Here is a 19298-nt window from a genome sequence, read left to right as displayed (position 1 = left end):
TAGATTGAATTCTGAACATCTTCTGTTTGGCTTCATGAATCAAGAGGATTTGTTAATGCGTCATTCAACTCAGTTTTTCCTCTTTGTTTGTGTTTTTTTGGCCAGGCGTGAGAACAAACTAAAACTTCCACATGGCTGGATCTGCTATCTGGCACCAGAGATTGTGCGCAGGATGAGCCCAGGTAACAATGAGGACCGCCTTCCCTTTTCAACTTCAGCAGATGTTTACGCATTCGGGTAAGTTCTGCACACTGACACAACTTATTTATTTGTAAGACCTCTGGCCTTAGTGTTCTTTGACATCTGTTTCTGACTGAAATGTCCTTCCTGTTCCAAGAGATGTTCCCATTTGACTTAATATATACACTTTTCCCCTTTAAAGCACCATTTGGTATGAACTCCAAGCTAGAGACTGGCCGATTACCAACCAGCATGTGGAAGCGACCATCTGGCAGGTGGGGAGTGGAGAGGGCATAAAGAAGGTCTTGGCGGAGATCAGCCTCGGCAAGGAGGTCACGGTGAGTTCAAAGAGAAGCACAGTCATTCAGAGAAGTACATCATGTTTATTCTGCTTGTATAACAAATAATCAAACATGCTTTAGTGATGCGGAGGTATTGAGATGTTACGAAACGTGGATCGATCATTGATTCACAGTCCACAGTTCAGTGAGTGCATGGATCAGTGGTTTTTCCCGGTGCACTGACTCAGACTGCTTTGTGTCTCAGGAGATCCTGACTGCCTGCTGGGCGTATGACCTGAGAGAGAGGCCCACCTTCACCCAGCTGGCAGACATGCTGGAGAAGCTGCCCAAACTCAACCGCAGGCTGTCCCACCCCGGACATTTCTGGAAGTCTGCAGAGTAGGTATCCATGGAGGAAGGACAATGTGAAGACACTGGATGTGTGAAAACAAACAAAGAAAAGACTTTAACTCTTTATCTTCAGGGTCTTTGTGGTACTTTGGTTTGTCAGTAATCAGACCGAGGTATAACTTTGGATTTAAGATAAATAGGTCTGAAGTTTTTCATCATTTCTTTTCATCATCAAACATGACCCAAATACATTCTGTCACCATAGTCATTCCCAGTTCTGCATAACTTTTTCTTTAATGAAAAGTGAACTGTGTTTTTTTTTCTTTTTAACGTGTAAATGTGAATGTGTTACGTTTTATTTATTTATTCCACACTAAAGCTAACATCACATAACTGAACTTTTCACAGACATCAGTATCACAGACTTTCACACATCATGGTTGGGTAGTTAGTTTGCTGCTTCAGATCCACACAAGTATCAAGTTTGTGTCCCCAAGCATACGTACGCGAAACAACAGCAATTTAAGGGAAAATAATAGGTGGGAAAGAATCGTATAATCACAAAGTGAAATAATTTATTTGTACTGAAGACATTGCTAAATATTGAGATTAAGTTTGTAGAGTCATTGAGAGCTTACATTTTAGTTTACATGCTGACATTTCCATCACTGTGTGGTAACTGCGCAAAAATTGATTTCATCCTCTCTTCACCTGGAGCAGTTTTCCACTCCTTCCTGCTACAAGCCATCTCCACTCACAACTTCATTCTCACACCACGTTTTCTGCTTCTCTTTCTGCTTCCTGCTCATGATTTGCTTTTCACAGACTTTTGCGATCTCAAGCAACTATTTTATTTTTCAACTTAAACCCAGTGGTAAAGATCTCAGCGCCAAGTTCCATATATTTTATTGATTCTACTGTACATTAAATGTAGAATCTGTACTCAGGGGTTTGGAATTTTAAACACAGGAAGTGTTCTGGTTTCTGTTTGGTCAAGTTTACTTAGACCACAAATGTAGTACAATCTTGATTCAGGAGGATTTGGTGTATGCAGGAAAAACTAAATACTGAAAAAATATTTTGAACTATTTTTTTTATTTTATTTTTTAACTTTGAAATGGTTCAATTTGACATAACAGGAGCGTTAAAAGATTTCTCCTCACCTTGATATAGATCTGACAAAGTTTGCATCTTTACAATGGTTTTGTTATTTTAGCTTACCTCAGAGCTGTAAATTGTGGGGTACATCACAAGAAAAATAGGTTTCTCTTTTGGGTTTGTACGTTGGAAATAAGCTAGAGTAAAGCATCTGTGACTCTTCTGTTGAAGTGAGACCTACTCGTAGTTGAAACAGATGAACAGGCCTTTTCCTGGAGAATGAATTGGACTGAAAAATGACAGGTTTTACTTTGCAGATGTTAGCATAGCACAGAAAAGGATGATAGATGATTACGAATGGTTATAGAGAGTTATTCCTATAAAACAAAATAAGGAGAAGGATGCAAATATGTATACTTCAAAGTAAATGAAATGAGTCAAAGAGATCTTAGTAAAATAGAGTGATAAAATGAATCATGAAATAGCTTGTCTGCACTCAAGCTGACCTGTCTCTATGCAGTGTGTGGCCTCTAACTGATCTATGTTTGTAATATCTTGCTGCTTTCTCCACTATAAAGCTGTTCTACTTTCACTAACCGTCTAACATTTGTGTTTTCCTTTTGCTCTCTTCCCTCTTTTCTTTGTCTCTTTTTCTAATCTAGGTTGTAGCAGTCACTCTGAATCATAAGCAATGCAAAACAAAGCCTGGGTCTGCCTTGCATGCTCCTGTATCCTTAACTCTTACAGGATTGATCAAAGCATTGCCTCTGCCTGCAACAGACACTGCTTCAACTAATCACCAGTCTGATCTTCCATGTCTAACTGTTGCGTGTTTCTTGTTGGAAAGAGAGAGGAAGAATCGGAGGAGTGAGGCTTTCCCACCTTTAATATCTCTTTGCCTTCCTTTTTTTGGTTTTGTTCTGTGATGTGTGTGGGACTCTGAGGCTTGTGGAGAGACTGCCTGCTCACCTTCTCTGTGCTGCTGTGATGTAGCTGTTCACGCCAGTGCGCGAACCACACGGCTCCTTTTTCTCTCTGAAACACACACACACATGCACACACAGAAACATGCACACATGCACTGCTGGACATAAAATAGACTCCCCCTTTTCAAATGGACCACTTCATTTATCCGTGTTTCCCCCTGAGGGGCTGACACACGTTTGACAGGCTGCTTGAGTGATGTTCTCAAACCAACTGCCTCTGTGCTCCTCTCTCTCTTTCTCTCTCTCCCTCCTTCTGTTTTAATGTGTGTGAGATGACATGTGCGTACCAGCCCATGTCTAGACACAATATGCACTTTTCCATCTTTTAAAGAAAAAAAAAATCATGAAATCATTTTTTGTCGTTTAGTTTGGTTTTTAAATAGTCATATTTGCAGTGTTTTTTTTCTTCCCTTTCTCTTTAAGAGGGTCTCAGAGGCTTGGACGGTGTGATCTGCTCACTTTGTATGTCGTATTTTTGGAGTATAACTTGTTAGATTCACTGTATGTTGGATACATTTAAGAACAGGGCACTGATGAAGACTTTTGTACGCTTAACCACATGTTGAAGTGAAAAGAAACAGGTGAATTATTCCCTTCATCCTTCACAATCCACATGGGAATAGACTAATGCTGGTTATTTATGATTCAAGACTTTTTTAATAATAATAACAATAATAATAATAATATCCATCCATTGAGTGTAAAGTGCACCTTATAGAATATGAGTTAAATAGACAGACCTGTCTTTGATGAAGAGGAGTGACTTTATTCTCTGCGCAACTAAAAGATAAATCAGGAACCTGGCGCAAAGTGTCCTATATCTTCCCAAGACATTACCTCTTGTGCGCGCTTGTGTAAACTGTTTGTGGTTGCTGGCTTCAGTTGGTGTGCTTGTATTTATGTGTTGTGTGTGTGGGTGGACACGCGACGGGGTGAACGTCCCGTGTTGGAATACGTAGGGTTGGTTTTCGTGACAGACGTGTGCAGTACATGGCATGTTGCAAATCCAAGGGTATGTAATGTACATACATTATTTAATGTATAGCAAATGAACCTGATTCTTCTAATATTTGTACAAACATTTTATATGTAAATGACATCACAACATTTTTGAATAGGTACTGCTGTGGCTATGACAGATATGTATATATATTTATATTTTTTTCATGTATAAAGTACTGTATAAAAGCTGTACAATTTTTTAGAATGGGCCGATACATGTTTTTTTATGTTATTGTAAAATTCATATTTTTGTATTGCATGTGACTACCATTCTGTACACGCAGTTTCTGTTTTCATCCATGAAGGACAATAAAATGAGGCTTGTCATGTTAAAATCAGAGTGTTTCACTGTCTCAATATTAATGTCTGTCTGTCAGTTTAAGACTACTATGTAATTCAACTAAAGAAGAACAACATCAACACCAGGTGTTGAAATAAACCACTCATGTGCAGGTCTAAAGAAACGGCTTGTTCTGAGATTTCAGGTCGGTAGACATGATGAGCTGTTTGGTGTTACAGAATATAAGCAGTGGTGGACAAAGTACACAGCTTCATTACTTAAGTATAAGTATAGATCCTCCAGGTCAAATATTACTCCAATACAAGTGAAAGTTGCTCTGTCAAATTATTACTTGAGTTAAAGTACTGAAGTACTTGCTTTTAAAAATACTTAAGTATTCAAAGTACTTCTTAAAATATCTTAAAACGTTGTATTTTCACAAAGCATGAGTGCAGTCAAGAATACATAGGAGTACATTATGTTACATTATGTTTATCTAGAAACCATTACTTGAAATCTCTAAAAACTATACCATGGAATAAAAACAGCAACAAAGTTACTCCAAGCAAAGACAACTTAGTTTGAAATGTTCATCTGGGATGAAACAAATGTTACGTAGCTCAACACACTTTCTCAGGTTGGACTGTTAATTTTTGTATGTTTGAGCAGAGAGGGAAACAGGGAGAACATTTCAAAGGATACGTATCATTCTTCATTTCAAAAACCTCTAACACAGGCTGAAGATATGACCATGGGTGCTCAGGTGGAGAATTATAGCCATCATTATCACCTCTAAATGAACTGTCTGATCTGAGTGACATTAGCTCTGTGTTTGCTCCACATTCAACTGTGGAGACGAACGATATACAGGTACGACTAAACCACTGAGACAAACAGAACTGCACAAACACATTTTACTGTCTTAGGGATCAGATTTCAGAGAAGAGAAGGACATTCATGAGCTGACTTCAGTAACTAGAGCATTGATAGAAATGTAGTGGAGTCAAAAGTACAATAATTGTCTTCTGAATGTAGTGGAGTAAAAGTAATAAATACCCCCCCAAAAAAAATACTCAAGTAAAGTACAGATACTCAAAAAAATGTACTTAAGTACAGTACTCAAGTAAATTTACTTTGTTACTGTCCACCACTGTATATAAGGGAACAATAGAATACTGTATCCAAGTCAGTCAGAGTTTATATTTGGAGAAATGAAGGTCACAGTAATCTGTGGATTCCTATATGCTGCAAAAAAGTCTTTCACAAAGCAATACACGGGAGTAAGTAAAGTACATTTTTTAGAATTGTGTGTAGATGAACATACAAGCCTGATTAAAATGAAGACAACACTTATGATTATGTAGAGGAGGCTTATGTGACCTCTGTTTGAGAGGGTTTTTTCTTTGTGTACAGAAAAAAACTGAATGCTTGTAAACCAGTCTTTCAAATGGAGTGGCAGCCAGGTTAATTCTTATGACATGTTATGTGTAAGCTTGCAATTTCTGAGATGAAGTCTGCCTCTAGGTGGCGTAGAGACCCTGCAGATAGTTCAGTGGTTGTTCTAGTACGTCTTCATAGTCTGAACCAAAATCAGCTTTCTGTCTGCATTGCACAAATTTTGTTCCAATATTTTATTTTATTATTATACACTATGTTGAACCAGCTGAAAAAGAAAATGAGACACCAATTATACCGGTGATTCTGTCAGCAAAAATGCCTGTAGAGTAACACATGTATTGAGAAGGACTTTTATGCTCAACAACATACTATATATGGTTGTGATTTGGAACAGAAAAGTACTGTGTTACAAACTAGGAAAATACGTCATGCATTTTTTTTAACTTTTGCAGCTATTCAGTGATTATTCTAAAAAGGTTGATGATATGAGACCCTAGAAGCTGTTGGAAAAATGATAAATACTAACTGCATTCAACCTTTGTTTGTTTCTGTTACCAGAAATGATGTATCATGGGTTTTTTTTTTTCCTGTATACTGGTATCAATCCAACAGAAAAGAAAGAACCTTGTATCCTGAATGAGGATGCTCTGCAACCAAAAGCTCTTTGACTCCAACTGGTACTGGGTCACATGACCAGCATTTGGAAGCTGGGGGAAGGGGGAGCTGCTTTCATAACTGGGCAGACAGACAAAGAAAGTGCTTTCTTCACTTTATGGCAATCAAAGCAAATGGCAAATGGTAGTTTGTTTGTTGTGTGACGATTTATTTAAATTCTGCACCTATAGAAATTAAAGCACATTTATAAGTGCAGAACAGATGTATACTATTGATCTAATTGCACATCAAACTGTTAAAAAATGGACAAATCAGAGCAAACCTGCAATAAAAAAGTGTCATGAACACATCTTTTTTCCAACTTCTCTCAAACTATAATCAGGTTACCAATAACGACTACATCATTTTTGGATGAGTCGTGATATTTGCAGGTACCTAATGTATTGCCTCCTACTTTCTGCATTGTTAACACGACCAAACCAGTAACTCAGTGACTTCTGATAGAGTTGTGCCCTGGACTGCACTATGCCTCGCTGATCATCAGGATCGATAAAACTCTGTAGACTGTCATAAATTGTTGCAGAAGATTGTTGTACTTGAGACAAGGATATTCACGCTGGAGGACTCTTTTGAGATCCACAAAATACAGCAAATGTCTGCAAGACTGCTTTCCCACTGAGTGCAGAATCTCTGAATCAACCTGAGCCATGTTCAAAAATGGACATCTGAAATAGGTACTGTCAAAGGTGGATGTAAGCACAAACCACAATCAACCTGGATAGTACTAATAATAAATGATACAAACTGTTATAATGAGGAGATGACTTGACTCAGTAATATGTAGGGCCACAAAAAAGAGGATGTGGTTTATTTTTTGACTCAGCTTGTATGCAACAGTTTGAGGGCTGAGATGTAAAAAAAAAAAAATCATACATATATATAAATATCCCTGATGAATGGTAAGATTATAAAATTTGAGGTAAATGCCGTTAGAGAGCAATCACAGGTGCCTGAGGAGGATTTTGTTGGACTCATTCTCTGAACAAAACAGGGCTCAGTTCTTCAATGGAGGACCTACCGTAAGGCTCCAATTCCATTGGAACATCATCCTGCTGTGTTTGTATGTGTTTTAAGTCTTATAATGTCTTTTCAAAAGATCAGCTAAAGGGACAGCTATAGTAAATTCAGCTGTCAGACGATAGTCAATGTTTGCATTCTGCTGCTTGCTAGCTAGCTTATATCAGTAATTCTCAATCTTTGGGTTCTGACCCCTACAGGTTGTAGTATTTTAAAGATCAGCACAACCACACTGGGAGGGAAGTGTTTCCTTTCCATCTCACATTGGAAACCCATGTTAGAATTCAAACCCATAACCATCAGACTGAAAGGCAGCAGCCATGTCCACCACACCACAGGGCCACTTGGTAGTGCTTGCTTTCTTAGGTCTTTTAATCCCAACATTTTGTTGTAGCAGTTTAAAAACACAGCTGAACTACATTGTGAGGAAAAGGAAATGTGCGATTACGAACAATTTTCTAACTTTGACTCAAACAAATAGATTTCTTCTTTGCATCCATTTTGCAACATGCTGGCCATTGGGAAGAGTGCAGGTTGAAGGCACCCCAGCCTTAGCTTCCCATGTCAAACAAAGAGATCAAGGCCTCTTCTTATATAGTCTAGATTCTGCAGGCATGTTTTCATTGCAGATTGGCTCATCCACAGCAGACCAATAGAGTTAGATCTGAAAACTAACAGCTTGACCCATGATGTTTCACCTTGATACACACCAACCTCGGTGTTACAAAGACAACACATCCCAGCCTGATCTAAGTGTGTTGGCGAAAAGCTCATTTATCAGTCTCCTAATTCCTTCTCCCTTCAATCTCCTCTCCTTGCCCTTCCTCACCTCTTTTGGGATTCACTGATAAAATGGAAGAGCTGGGTAATGCTGACATTAAATTCAACCCCCTGATCACTGCCACGTTGTCCGCCTCCAACCCAACCAAACACATTTTCTAAACCTAACCTTGCTGATAAAGAGGACGGCAAATAGAGAGATTGGCTCTCTCCTGCTCTGGCTGACGAGACTGATAAGGCCAGCAAGGTCACCAAATGTTTTCCTCATCAGTCACCCCTCACCTTCCTTTTTAGAGATATCTCAATCAACCTTAGATCAGGCATTAAAAGACTGGATGTGGTGATAAGGGCGGCAACAAAACTGACACTGCAAATGGAAAAGTGAGCCCCTGCTAGCTTTAGTTTTACCCCAGAAGCTAGGGTGCAGGCAGAAATTCTTCAAGTTATGCAACACAGTGAAAGCAGATAAGGACAAAGGCTGCATACAAGATGGACAACATGACTACTCTCCAACAGTGAAACCAAAAATTGTAGATCACTCCTAATATCTGGCTGCAGTACAGGTCATCAAGTCTGCCTCCTCCATCCAACATGGGTGGTTGCAAATTTGAGCATACAAACACAACATATGGAGTCCCCCAAAGCTCCAATCTTAGGCCTTATCTGTTGTAACATAGACTGTATAAAATATGGACGTTGGCAGCAGCCATATTGCTGCTGTCGAGCCAGTGTGACGTAAAGAGGCAGAGTTTGAGCCTCCTAGCTAACAGCTACAGTGTTCCCACAGGCAGCTGTGTCTCTCATTGGAAGACTGGTAATCTCAATATTTTCGAAATTGCCCCGTTAGAAAAAAATTCACCCCCCTCACAGTGTGAGCCGATCGAGAAATGAGCTATCCAGACTACACTCGTCTTTTGTACCAGGCTGTAAACATGTTTCTTTCTGCTGTAAAGATCGTCTTTTTTGAAATGGTGTGTATGTGGTTTTTTGGTACTTCCGGAGCCAGCCTCAAGCGGATCCTCGATGAACTGCAGTTTTTAACACTTCTGCATTGGACTCATATTTTTAGACCAGAGGCTGCCGCTTGAGAACAACACAATATCTCAACATCATTTTGCAGATGACACACATATTTATAAAACTATATCACCAAGAGAATGTGTCCCATGGGGTTACAGAGAAGTAGACTGAATACATCAGGGAGTGGTAAAGTAAACATTTCAAGTATTAGGATAAAGACAGTGCAGAAAAAAATTAACCCAAAGGAGAACAAATGAGAGTCGGTGCTTGCTTTCATTCTCTATTTTGTACAAGACCACAAACCAGACCTGGAGACTTAGTTCCCAAAAAAAACAAAAACTTAGATCTAAATTCCATCATCAATATCAGGACAAATACAATAGAAACTCAAAATATCATGAGTCAAAGGACTCTGTAGTATTTAGCAACACTTTTCCACCAGTGATGTTATATATAAGCCTACATTAATGCTGTCTTTATAGGTTTCTCTGAAAAGGGAAATACAGCTGCAGCTGACTCAGACTGACTGTCTGAAGCTCAGGAGAGCAGATTCCGTCATTCTAGTTACAATCTTACACTGGCTTCCTGTTTGTGCTATTGCTCATTACAGAACCTCACAGTTGTTCGGAAACAGCTCTGCCCACTGCCCTTACATCAAACCCTCAAAATAAACCTCTATTCCCCAACTTTTGCTTTCCTTTCACACCTTTACACAGATCACTTTGCCTAGCCTGTAATGTGATGATGTTTTCAGACAAATGGACTTTCCATCACTCAGGGGATGAAGTGGAAATTTTGTCTTCATTTTATTTTCACTTCCTCTAAACATAATTAGACAGACGATGCTTTTTTTCTTTCATCACATTAAATCTTCAAGGATTGAAGTTGAGTTAACTCTCAATATTGTCTTTGGTAATTCATTTTGAATTGCTCTGCATCTGCGGCCACTTTCATTGTGTGACTAAAGAGAATTTAATGAAAGTGTAAATCAATTTATTTTTTGTGGAACTTCAAGAGAATATGAACTTGCACTATGAAGGTCAATAAAAGTAATAAACAGGTGCATCTAAAAAAATTAAAAAGTTCATTTTTTTTGTAATTTGATTCAAAATGTTGATCTTTCATAAAATTGTTTAAAAGCAAAGTGAAATATTTCAACCCTTCTTTGTTTGTTTTTGATGATTTTGGCTCATAGTTCATAAAACTCAGAAACTGGTATCTCTTATTATTAAAACATTTCTTAAGTACAATCAATTCTTCTTCCTCTTGAAAATACCAGATTCAGTATGGGGTTCAGGTCAGGCGAGTGTGCTGGCCGATCAAGCAGAGGCGGTTCTAGGGGGGGGCAACAGTATCGCGCCGATGTTACAGGCGTGTGGCACTTGGTTCCAGTCCCTTAGGGACTCATGTTGAGTGTAAATAGCCAAACAGCTGCTGTCAGTCTGCATTTTGATATAGTTCACAGTAGTATATATGTCTAGTATATAGGGATGCACTGATGTTTTGCCAGTTTGTTCTCAGCCGGTCCTTGCCCTTCTCAGTCTCTTTTGTCAGGGTTGAATGTGTCCCTCTGACAACACCCTTGGCCCCAGCCTGGCCTCCCCAGTAAAATTCTAGAACCGCCACTGCGATCAAGCTTAGTAATATCATGGTCAGCAAACCATTTGGTAGATGGAAGCATGAAGTGCTCTGAAATCTCCTTGTAGACTGCTGATTTTGGACTTGATAAAACACAGTGAACCAACACCAGAGGTGACATGGTACCCCAAATCATCACAGACTGCAGGAACTCCACACTGGACTTCAAACACCTTGAAATGGCAAAATGTACCTTTATCTGAAAAGATGACTTTGAACCACTGAGCAAAGGTCCAGTTCTCTGTTCCAGGAGTGGCTTGATATTGGGAAAGCAATAGTTGTATCTACTTTCCTGGAGATGTCTGTGCATTGTAGCTTTTGATCCACCAACACACACCTCAGTCCACCTCTTGTAAAGCACTCCAAAGTTCTTGAATTAGTTGTTTTTGAAAATCCTCCAAAGGCTGCAATCGTAACTGTTGCTTGTGCACCTTTTTCCCCACATTTATCCCTTCCATTCAACTTTCCATTAATATGCTTCAATACAGCACTCTGAGAACAGCCAGCCTTTTCTGCAATGACCTTCTGTGACTTACGATTGCCCTCTGAACAACTGTCTAGTCAGCAGTCTTCTCTATGATTGTGGTTGACATATACACATGGTGTTTATACTCTAGGAAAAATTATTCACTCAAACTCAAAATGAAATATTCTATTTTGAGATATGTTCATTTTTTAGCTTTGGGCTGTAACTATTTAAATTAAAATAGAAAAAACGTTTTAACATTTTAGTTTACATGTTGCTCTAGTAAAAGTTCAGACAGGAAGACTATAACAGCAATCACAGCAGTTGTTTAACTCTCCTCTCCCTCGTTCAATAGCTCACCTGCTTCCAGCGGAATGCTCCGGAGCTGTCATTGGTTAATCAGCGGCGCCTCTCATCCAATAGCTCAGTGGAACGCCCTTATCGTCAGCATATCAACTTTCTAATGTGTCTCTCTCTCCTGCTCGTTCCTTCTTGCATTGATGGCGCGCACCCCTCCACCTCCCCATCTCCACCTGGTCTCCGCAAAGTCTTCAATTCCTGGAATTCATCAACCACCACCACCACCAGTGTCTGGACACTAGGGGGATTTCTTCTGCTGCCAAGTTCACACATCCTAGGCTCATAAAATTAACGCCAAAGATTTCTGTCAAGTTTCAATATTCATTAAGTTGTAATAAATGACATTTAATCTTCAAGTTGTGTCTCTCTTGATTGAAATACAATGAAGCCTGGAACTCCACTCACTACCTCCCCTGTCTGCCCCCTGGACTGAAACATACCCACTACATACAAGGACTCTAGCTCAGCTGCTTTTGCACATTAAAACATTAACTGGGGCGCTGGTGGCTTAGTGGTCTAAGCGCCCCACATAAGAGCTGGAAGGGAGAAACAGCATCTAGTTTTTCCTGTATGTCTTCGTATATAGAGTGAAAATGACAATAAAAGCCTTTGAATCTTGAATACACTACATTTTCATTTTACTAAACAACAGATGCAAAGTATTTAGCTTTTTTCTAATACTTTAAGGTGCAGCTGCCACTTCCAACAATCTTGCATACATGTAACTGCCCCATGTTATCAGCACAAATGTATTACATGAAATTAATCTGAACAAAAAGACCCAAAGAAAAGAAGTGCCTTTTTTAAGTTTCGTCTTTTCCTACTCTCAGTTCCTTCACGTCAACAAGATTATCTAAACTTCTACATTGTGTTATTGCTTAAATAATAAAAGTACAAGTTCTCAGTGAGCTCATGGTCTTTGCTCTGATTCACGCAGAACATATTCTTTCTTTTTTATTGATTTAGTTATTACAGTGCATATAAGCATTGACAGTGTAAAAAAAAAAGGAGATACAAAGAGTGTGTGCACCATCAGAACATATTCAAACAGGAAGTGTACTGAGTGTTGAATCCTGAGTTTGGTAGTTCTGCATAGTATGATTCTGGTGTCATATATGAGGATGAGTCAACTTACACTCATATCACGCATATTCCTCTAAATGAGTCAGTTGCAAACCGATGTGTAAAGATCTTTAAGAATAGAAAGAAATAACACATGAAACAGAAGCATACAGAGAAAAGGAACCTTCATATAAATCAATGCAAATTATTTTTCTTATCACTTAGTGCAGCATTGGGGTTTAAGCACTACATACACACTGAAAAACTGACTATTACTTCCTGTACATGACATAGCACTTGGACAATAATTATGTGCAGTTGATTGTGGTATGGCCAAAAACACATAGATGACACTGATAGACATGCATATTTCTTCTCCTGTCATGTATTTTAGAGCATCTGTGGGGGCTCATATGACCACACACTTTTTATAAACTGTGCAAGAGTTCAGAGAGAGTCTGAGAGTCAGAGAGACTTCTGACAAGGCCTAAAGACAACACCAGTGCCAAACACATAAAATAAGTGCAATGTTCTTTTCAATGTATCACTATAAAAACATGTAGCTTACTGGTACATTGATGACATGTTTAGTTTAGAGTAAGTGAGCTTGATTCAGACTTTTTTAGTGACTGCAATGTGTTCTAGATTATATTCATTCAAGTCTCCTAAAGCTGATGTCAAAAAAGACTGAGATCGATCTTACTGGAAGTGAGTGTTCAGCACACCTGAAACTTTTTTAGTCTGCCCCCTGACAGATGTTTGCACGACCGACTGCAGCATTCAGTAGAGAACCAAAAACCACTTCCCTTATCTTATTATAGTCCAAATAGAGAAGTAAGAACAAGCCAGCCAGATAAGTCCGTCATTGATTTTGGCAGCTGTTCATCATTGTTCATCATTGTTCATCTCGCTCCATTCACACATTAAACCGTCTTCTCCTTTTTGGAAATACATCAAGATCAGCCACAATGTAAGTAAATGGTTCAACCAATAAGTAACTTTACTTAGAAACCTTTAGATAGTTACAAATTAAACAATGAATAATGCTGACCTTCAATTTTAAGATACCAGTAAGGTGTAGGAATGCTCTCAAACGCCTGTTTAGTGTTATAACACGCTGTTTTCCTCAGGATAAAATGTGTGTTTAGATTGTTTTACATTATTTTATTTTATATATGTTTTGGGAACAATGTTAAACTGTGGATGTGTGAGATAAAAGAACATACTGTAGTTTTGTACTAAAAAATGTGAACTTGAAATAGTTTGACACAAGATGATGGATGGATAAAACTGAGAACCTCCGTGAATGTTTAGGTGGTAAAATGGCACTAATGGGCATTCATGAAAATGTTGGTATTTCGAAAGAATATGGCATTACACAAACAGTGGACTCATTTAAAGAAAAAAGGAGAAATAATGGAAGAAAAGTCTTATAGAAAAAAATTGAGCACCAGTCCTGATTAATAATCAGTGTTAAAGGATCACAATGTGGTTTTAAACACCATATTTATCGCAAAAACAACATTCTTTCATTTTTTTAAAGGAAATGACAATGGTCTACATAAAAATAAGAATTTGTATTTTATTTATTTTATTTATTTTATTTATTTCATTTATTTTACCTATTTATTGATTTATTCATTCATAGCTGAAGACTTGATATCAAACATTTAGCATCAAGCATTTAGTCCTTCCATCTTTACAAATTACTACAAGCTTTCAAAAGGAACATTCTCTAAGGTCGCTGAAAATTCACTGGGCCGGATAATCTTAGAGTTTTACAGCGCTGTTTTACATTCAGCACAAGATAGAGAAGTAAAAAGAAAAAAATCAATCAAAAAGAAACAAAATTTGCATCAAATGAAAAAAAAACAAGGTTTGTTTCAGAAAAAGGTGAAGAAAAGAAAAGTACTTGTAATAATTTTTCAATTAAATGTAATTTGCAGTGACAGAAAAAGTACTCAGCTTTAGCTGCGTTCAAATACTTTATTACAAGTGATGAAAGGACTGAACTCAAAATTTGACTTAAAGCTTCTGTGAGGAGCTTTTAACTGGCAATAAAACAGACTGAAGGAAAAAATTGGTGTCTCTTTTTGGCCTACAAAAGTGAAGAAGAGCATCAGGAGGTAGACTGACTGCTTCCTTACAGGTAGATTGTATGCACTTGACAGGGAAGGTGTCACCAGTGGCGTGTCCAGAGGGGTGGCCAAGGGTGGCACTGGCACCCTTTGAAATCCAATTGGCCACCCCAGGGGCCATCCCAAAATCCTAAACGATGATTGGCTGTTTGCCTCGTCAGAGATGGGATTTCTGTTAAAATCTATAATTTGGGATGAGTTAAAAGGCTGACAGTAGATTTCTTTATTTGTGCCCTATAATGTGACTTTGAAAAAACATATTTTGTAAGTCCTTAAAGAATTAATCTTTGAAGATTTACGCCACTTTGTCAAGTTTTTTTAAAGTCAAAAGGAATATAACAACTGTTTAATACTTTAATGAAAGTAGGTTGTGAAGACAGAAAGGGTGAATGTTATTTATTTGTAAATGCCCTGGCCACCTCTGCCTATGTGAGAGCCTCAGTTGGGCCACCCCAGCCAAAAAGTTCTGGACACGCCCCTGGGTGTCACACAAGTATTTTCATGAGATTCGTTATGAGTTGTATTGTACTGGACATACAAAATAGAGAAGGGTAAGATTTTTTGTCAGGAAACACTACTTACTCATACAGGACAAGATCAGCAAAGAGATTACAGGTACTGCTTTGTCTACGGGGGGCACCAAAATCAACACAACCCAAAAGGTACTGGAAGCAGTTTTGAGCAAAAGTAAACAAGTACTAGTATCAGAACTATGTGAAAGAAAAGAATGGAATACAGACAGACCAAAATCAGAATTATATACAGCATATTGTTGATTCAAAGCTGGCATGGTTGTCTCTATGCTTTTCCAAAGTTGGAAAAAATTGATTTAAGAAATGGTAAAAGACATGTTTGATAACACTAATACCTCATAAGGAGGATACTAGTTACACAGGTGACCATTGTGACAAAAGGACAACAAAGACAGCACCATATTATTCTGTTAATTTACAGACCACTCATTTTTAAACTCTTGTTACTTGACTTCTGTGTGGTCCAAACATTCAAAGCCAAGGAACAAGATCTCAAAACCGGGTCATTTACAAAAACAAAGTACAGAATAAGACAAAAAGAGATAAGCATGCTTTAAGTAGTGCTGTACCAGTTTTATGAAATAATTTTTAAATGCCGTCTAAGCTCCTCTCATTGTTTCCATATCCCATGTTTAAAGCGGATGCTTTATATAACTTTTCAACTTGTTTATTTGGGTATATTTTGTTCTGGTTTTCTAAGATAAAGGATGAATAATACAAAATAAAGCACTTTCAATTCCAGCAGTGTGTTCTTGTAAAAACAGGCAAACAAACAAACCAATTAAAAGCAGGATTCTGGTTCCATTATGGCTGTCCCATTGATCATACAAGATGTTATTTTTTCTGAGCATCTTCTTATTTCTCCCTGCTGTATTAAGTTTGTACTCTGAAACTCCTCTCAGACTAAACTGACGCTATGTGTTTTCTCAGCTCCAACATGAACACCTTCCTCTTCCTGATGTGCAGCATAGCAATCCTGTGTGCACCATTGTGTGGAGCTAATGATGTTGGTAATGCCACCAGTGCATTTTCAACTGGTTCTCCTGAATCTTCACCAGCTAATCAAACATCGAATCCCAGCAGCATGTCTGGGACCATCAGCACTGCTAAGGTCTTGTTGACTTCCCCTGTCTCCAAAAGTCAAAGCCTGCCATCTTCCGCCACGCCAAAGCCCAACACGGTGCCGAATGCTTTGAGCTTCAAGAAGGAGTGTCTTTATGTGTACATGGTCACTGGCGGTCTGATCATACTCAGTTTTTTCCTGCTCCTCTCTACTTTGCTGTTGGCTTGCAGAGTGTGCCACTTGAACAAACGCATCAAGGAGCTCAGTAGCAACGCCGACCTGATCAGCATCTCTGAATACCGGATTGGAACAGCCAAGACTGACAAGAGCGAGCCAGAGAAAGAACCTGAGGAGACCACTGTGTTAATGTCCGATCTGAGCCAAAACAAGGAGGAAATGGGTAATGGCACCACCAAAGAAGAAGGAGAGAACGGACAAACAGGACAGGACAGTAAGACAGAGGATGGGGACAAAAACAAGAGTGAGGAAGCAGCGGCTACACCTGCAGCTGTTGCTGAGAGTTCATCCCCCTCAAAGGGACCAGAGGAGACAAATGAATCCCCGTCCGCTGAAGCCACAGCTGCCTCCAAGTCTGAGGGCACCGGGGAACCAAAGGATGTGGTGTAGAGTGTGTTTGTGTTTCGCCAAAGCTTCTTGAGCATCTATCTTCACTTCTTTAAAGCTTTATCAACTCTTTTACTGTAAATGAATACTTTCTTCTGCAGCTTTTCAGAGTATTTGGAGTGTCAAATAACTGGTGGACATAAGATTTCTTTCTGTAACTGATGAGAATTGTTGAATTTATGAACATTTATATGATAATATAGATATCTATGCAAGTAGATATTAATACTTCATGCTTAACTTAACATTTTGATACATTTCTGGCATGTTTGTCACATGATACATCCAAAAGATTCAAACCACATCTTGTGTCTTATTTATTACTGTGCAACCATTTCCTCTTTAGTAGCTGTGTTTGTGTTTGCTTGTGCGTGTGTCAAAGAGAGCGAGAGAAAAGGAGGACTGCTTGATTAGCAGGCAGAGACTGTGCCTCTTCCGGGCAGTGCCACTCAACTCAGAAAGAATGCTCTCTTTTACCTCAGCCTGAGCTGACAACGCTGCACAATAAACCTTTTTAAAAAACCAATATGGCTGTTTCCACTGTCTTGTGCAGATATTTGTTCGTCTACTTACTTGCAACGTCATGATGGATATTCTCTTTTTATTGAAAGTCAGAACAGTTTGTTCCCTCTCAGGGCAGCCTGTGCTTTAACTCCCCGCTCCACTTCTAATCGCAAGATGTTAACACTCAGAGCTGCAGTGGCTCTGGTTGATGTGTAAGGTTAAGAGATGGGATGTCGCAGAAGTCAGGTTGAAGGAGGGTGAGGATATACACATCCCATAGTGGCAGGGAAAAACAGCAGATTTTGGATACATTGGAGCTGAGCATGGTAGACCCCTGAGGAAAGGAGGCGATTTAAAGATTCTCATGCTCCAAAGACTTCAGACTTCAACCCTGCAAGACTTACAATAACCCTCCTATAATGTCGCGGGTCACATTGACCCTTTTTAAAGTCTTTTTTAGGTAATATATGCCTCCAAAAGCAGCTAAATGCAGCATAAAAATCTGGGCAGCATGTGACAGAAGATGTGTCGTGTTAATTTATCAACATCACTTCTTAAAAAAATGTGTATTGGGATTTTTTGGGGTTCTGCCACTTTTGGATGATTGAATATGCCCCGGGTCACATTTTTGCTGTTCCAGAGAAATGAAAATAACAGGAGGGTTAAAACAACAACAACAACAACAACAACAACAACAACAACAACAACAACAACAACAACAACAACAACAACAACAACTAAAGCATTTCCTCTAACCTTTACAAAGTTCTTAAAATTGTCAACATTGGAGTTGATATGACATGAAGTATTTTTATTCAAAAGTACTGCATATAGAAACTATATTTTTCATTATAACCTGGATGCACATCTATTTAAAGTTTATAAAAACAAATAAAAATATATGCAACCTAAAAAAAAAGGAACTGAGGAACAAGACAGAACTATCTCCGTACTGTTCTTATACTTTTATCTAGGCAACACTTCTTAAAGAGGGCTATTCAATAATGATTTATCTCTAAAATAGAATTTTAAAGATTCTTATTGTAATACTTTTGTAATAAAAATGTGATAGTATTAGATACTATAGTTATCCATAGAACTGCTGATGACAGACAGGAAGTGTGCAGAGTAGAGAGTGAGAGAAGACACGTAACCATGGGCTGTGGCTGGGAGTTGAACAACCGTCAGCTGCAATGAGGTTCATTGCATCTTTATGTGAGGCTGATGCTTAACATGCTAGGCCAACCACAACCCTGGTAATACTGAAAATATGCATTTGTTCATAACAAATCCCTGTGATTGAGCATGAATGATGTTTTCTGTTATTTAGGTTTTTTACTAGGAATGTTTTGCATGCACCACACCTGCCAGGGTCATGCTTACTAGCCCATTGGTGTGCTAATCTAAATATATAGGTGCAAAAAGAGGCAAAAGAAGAAGAACACATTCAAGATCCTTGCGTCAAAAGGTTATATTTATTAATTTGGTTAATTCGGTCAGAACCGAAGAAGCCTTTCGGAGGAGAGGTGAAACGTCTTCAAGAATTTCTACCAGTCCAGTTGCCTTACGGATCAAGCTCTGGATGATATAACTTTACTTCAGGGATTCCCCTGAGGGGGGCAACCCCTTAGGATGGGCCTGTAGTTATTACTGTTGAACGTGTCATGGCTTAATACAAAACAATGTGCACAGTCCTGCACTGTCAGCAAAGCATGGGGAATTTGTGAAAGGAATGTAAAACTAGCAACAAATCTATTCAAAATGTCACAACTACTGAAACAAAGACAAGAAACTATGTAATACCTCGCCCTTGGCTTGTCCCCGACCAACACTGGGTTGCCC

The 19298-nt window shown here is 38.7% G+C and overlaps 2 protein-coding genes across 4 annotated transcripts in view; both read left to right on the top strand.

Moving 5' to 3' along the window:
* The window catches only part of ksr1a (kinase suppressor of ras 1a), a 36216-nt gene extending 31980 nt beyond the window's left edge, over nucleotides 1–4236 (top strand). For 2 of the 3 annotated variants that reach the window (XM_034683438.1, XM_034683437.1), the window contains 4 exons: nucleotides 106–237; nucleotides 383–518; nucleotides 727–860; nucleotides 2573–4236. In XM_034683438.1, the coding sequence (XP_034539329.1) occupies nucleotides 106–237; nucleotides 383–518; nucleotides 727–860; nucleotides 2573–2579 (409 nt within the window). In that variant the 3' untranslated portion in view covers nucleotides 2580–4236. Of the gene's footprint in view, nucleotides 1–105; nucleotides 238–382; nucleotides 519–726 lie in introns of all 3 variants that reach the window. The other variant, XM_034683439.1, reaches the window with a different exon arrangement.
* Nucleotides 4237–13444: 9208 nt separating this feature from the next.
* Nucleotides 13445–17478, top strand: LOC117812578. Its single transcript, XM_034683453.1, has 2 exons — nucleotides 13445–13564; nucleotides 16196–17478. The coding sequence occupies exon 2, from the start codon at nucleotides 16203–16205 to the stop codon at nucleotides 16953–16955; it is 753 nt and encodes a 250-aa protein (XP_034539344.1). The 5' UTR covers nucleotides 13445–13564; nucleotides 16196–16202; the 3' UTR covers nucleotides 16956–17478.
* The last annotated feature ends 1820 nt before the right edge of the window (nucleotides 17479–19298 follow it).

Source organism: Notolabrus celidotus, chromosome 5 (genome assembly GCF_009762535.1).
Source record: "Notolabrus celidotus isolate fNotCel1 chromosome 5, fNotCel1.pri, whole genome shotgun sequence".
In the NCBI taxonomy this organism is placed as follows: domain Eukaryota; kingdom Metazoa; phylum Chordata; class Actinopteri; order Labriformes; family Labridae; genus Notolabrus; species Notolabrus celidotus.
This window is presented reverse-complemented; position numbering and strand designations above follow the sequence as displayed.

Excerpts from the sequence above, each read along its gene's own strand:
- LOC117812578 (XM_034683453.1), top strand. The coding sequence starts at position 16,203 with ATGAACACCTTCCTCTTCCTGATGTGCAGCATAGCAATCCTGTGTGCA.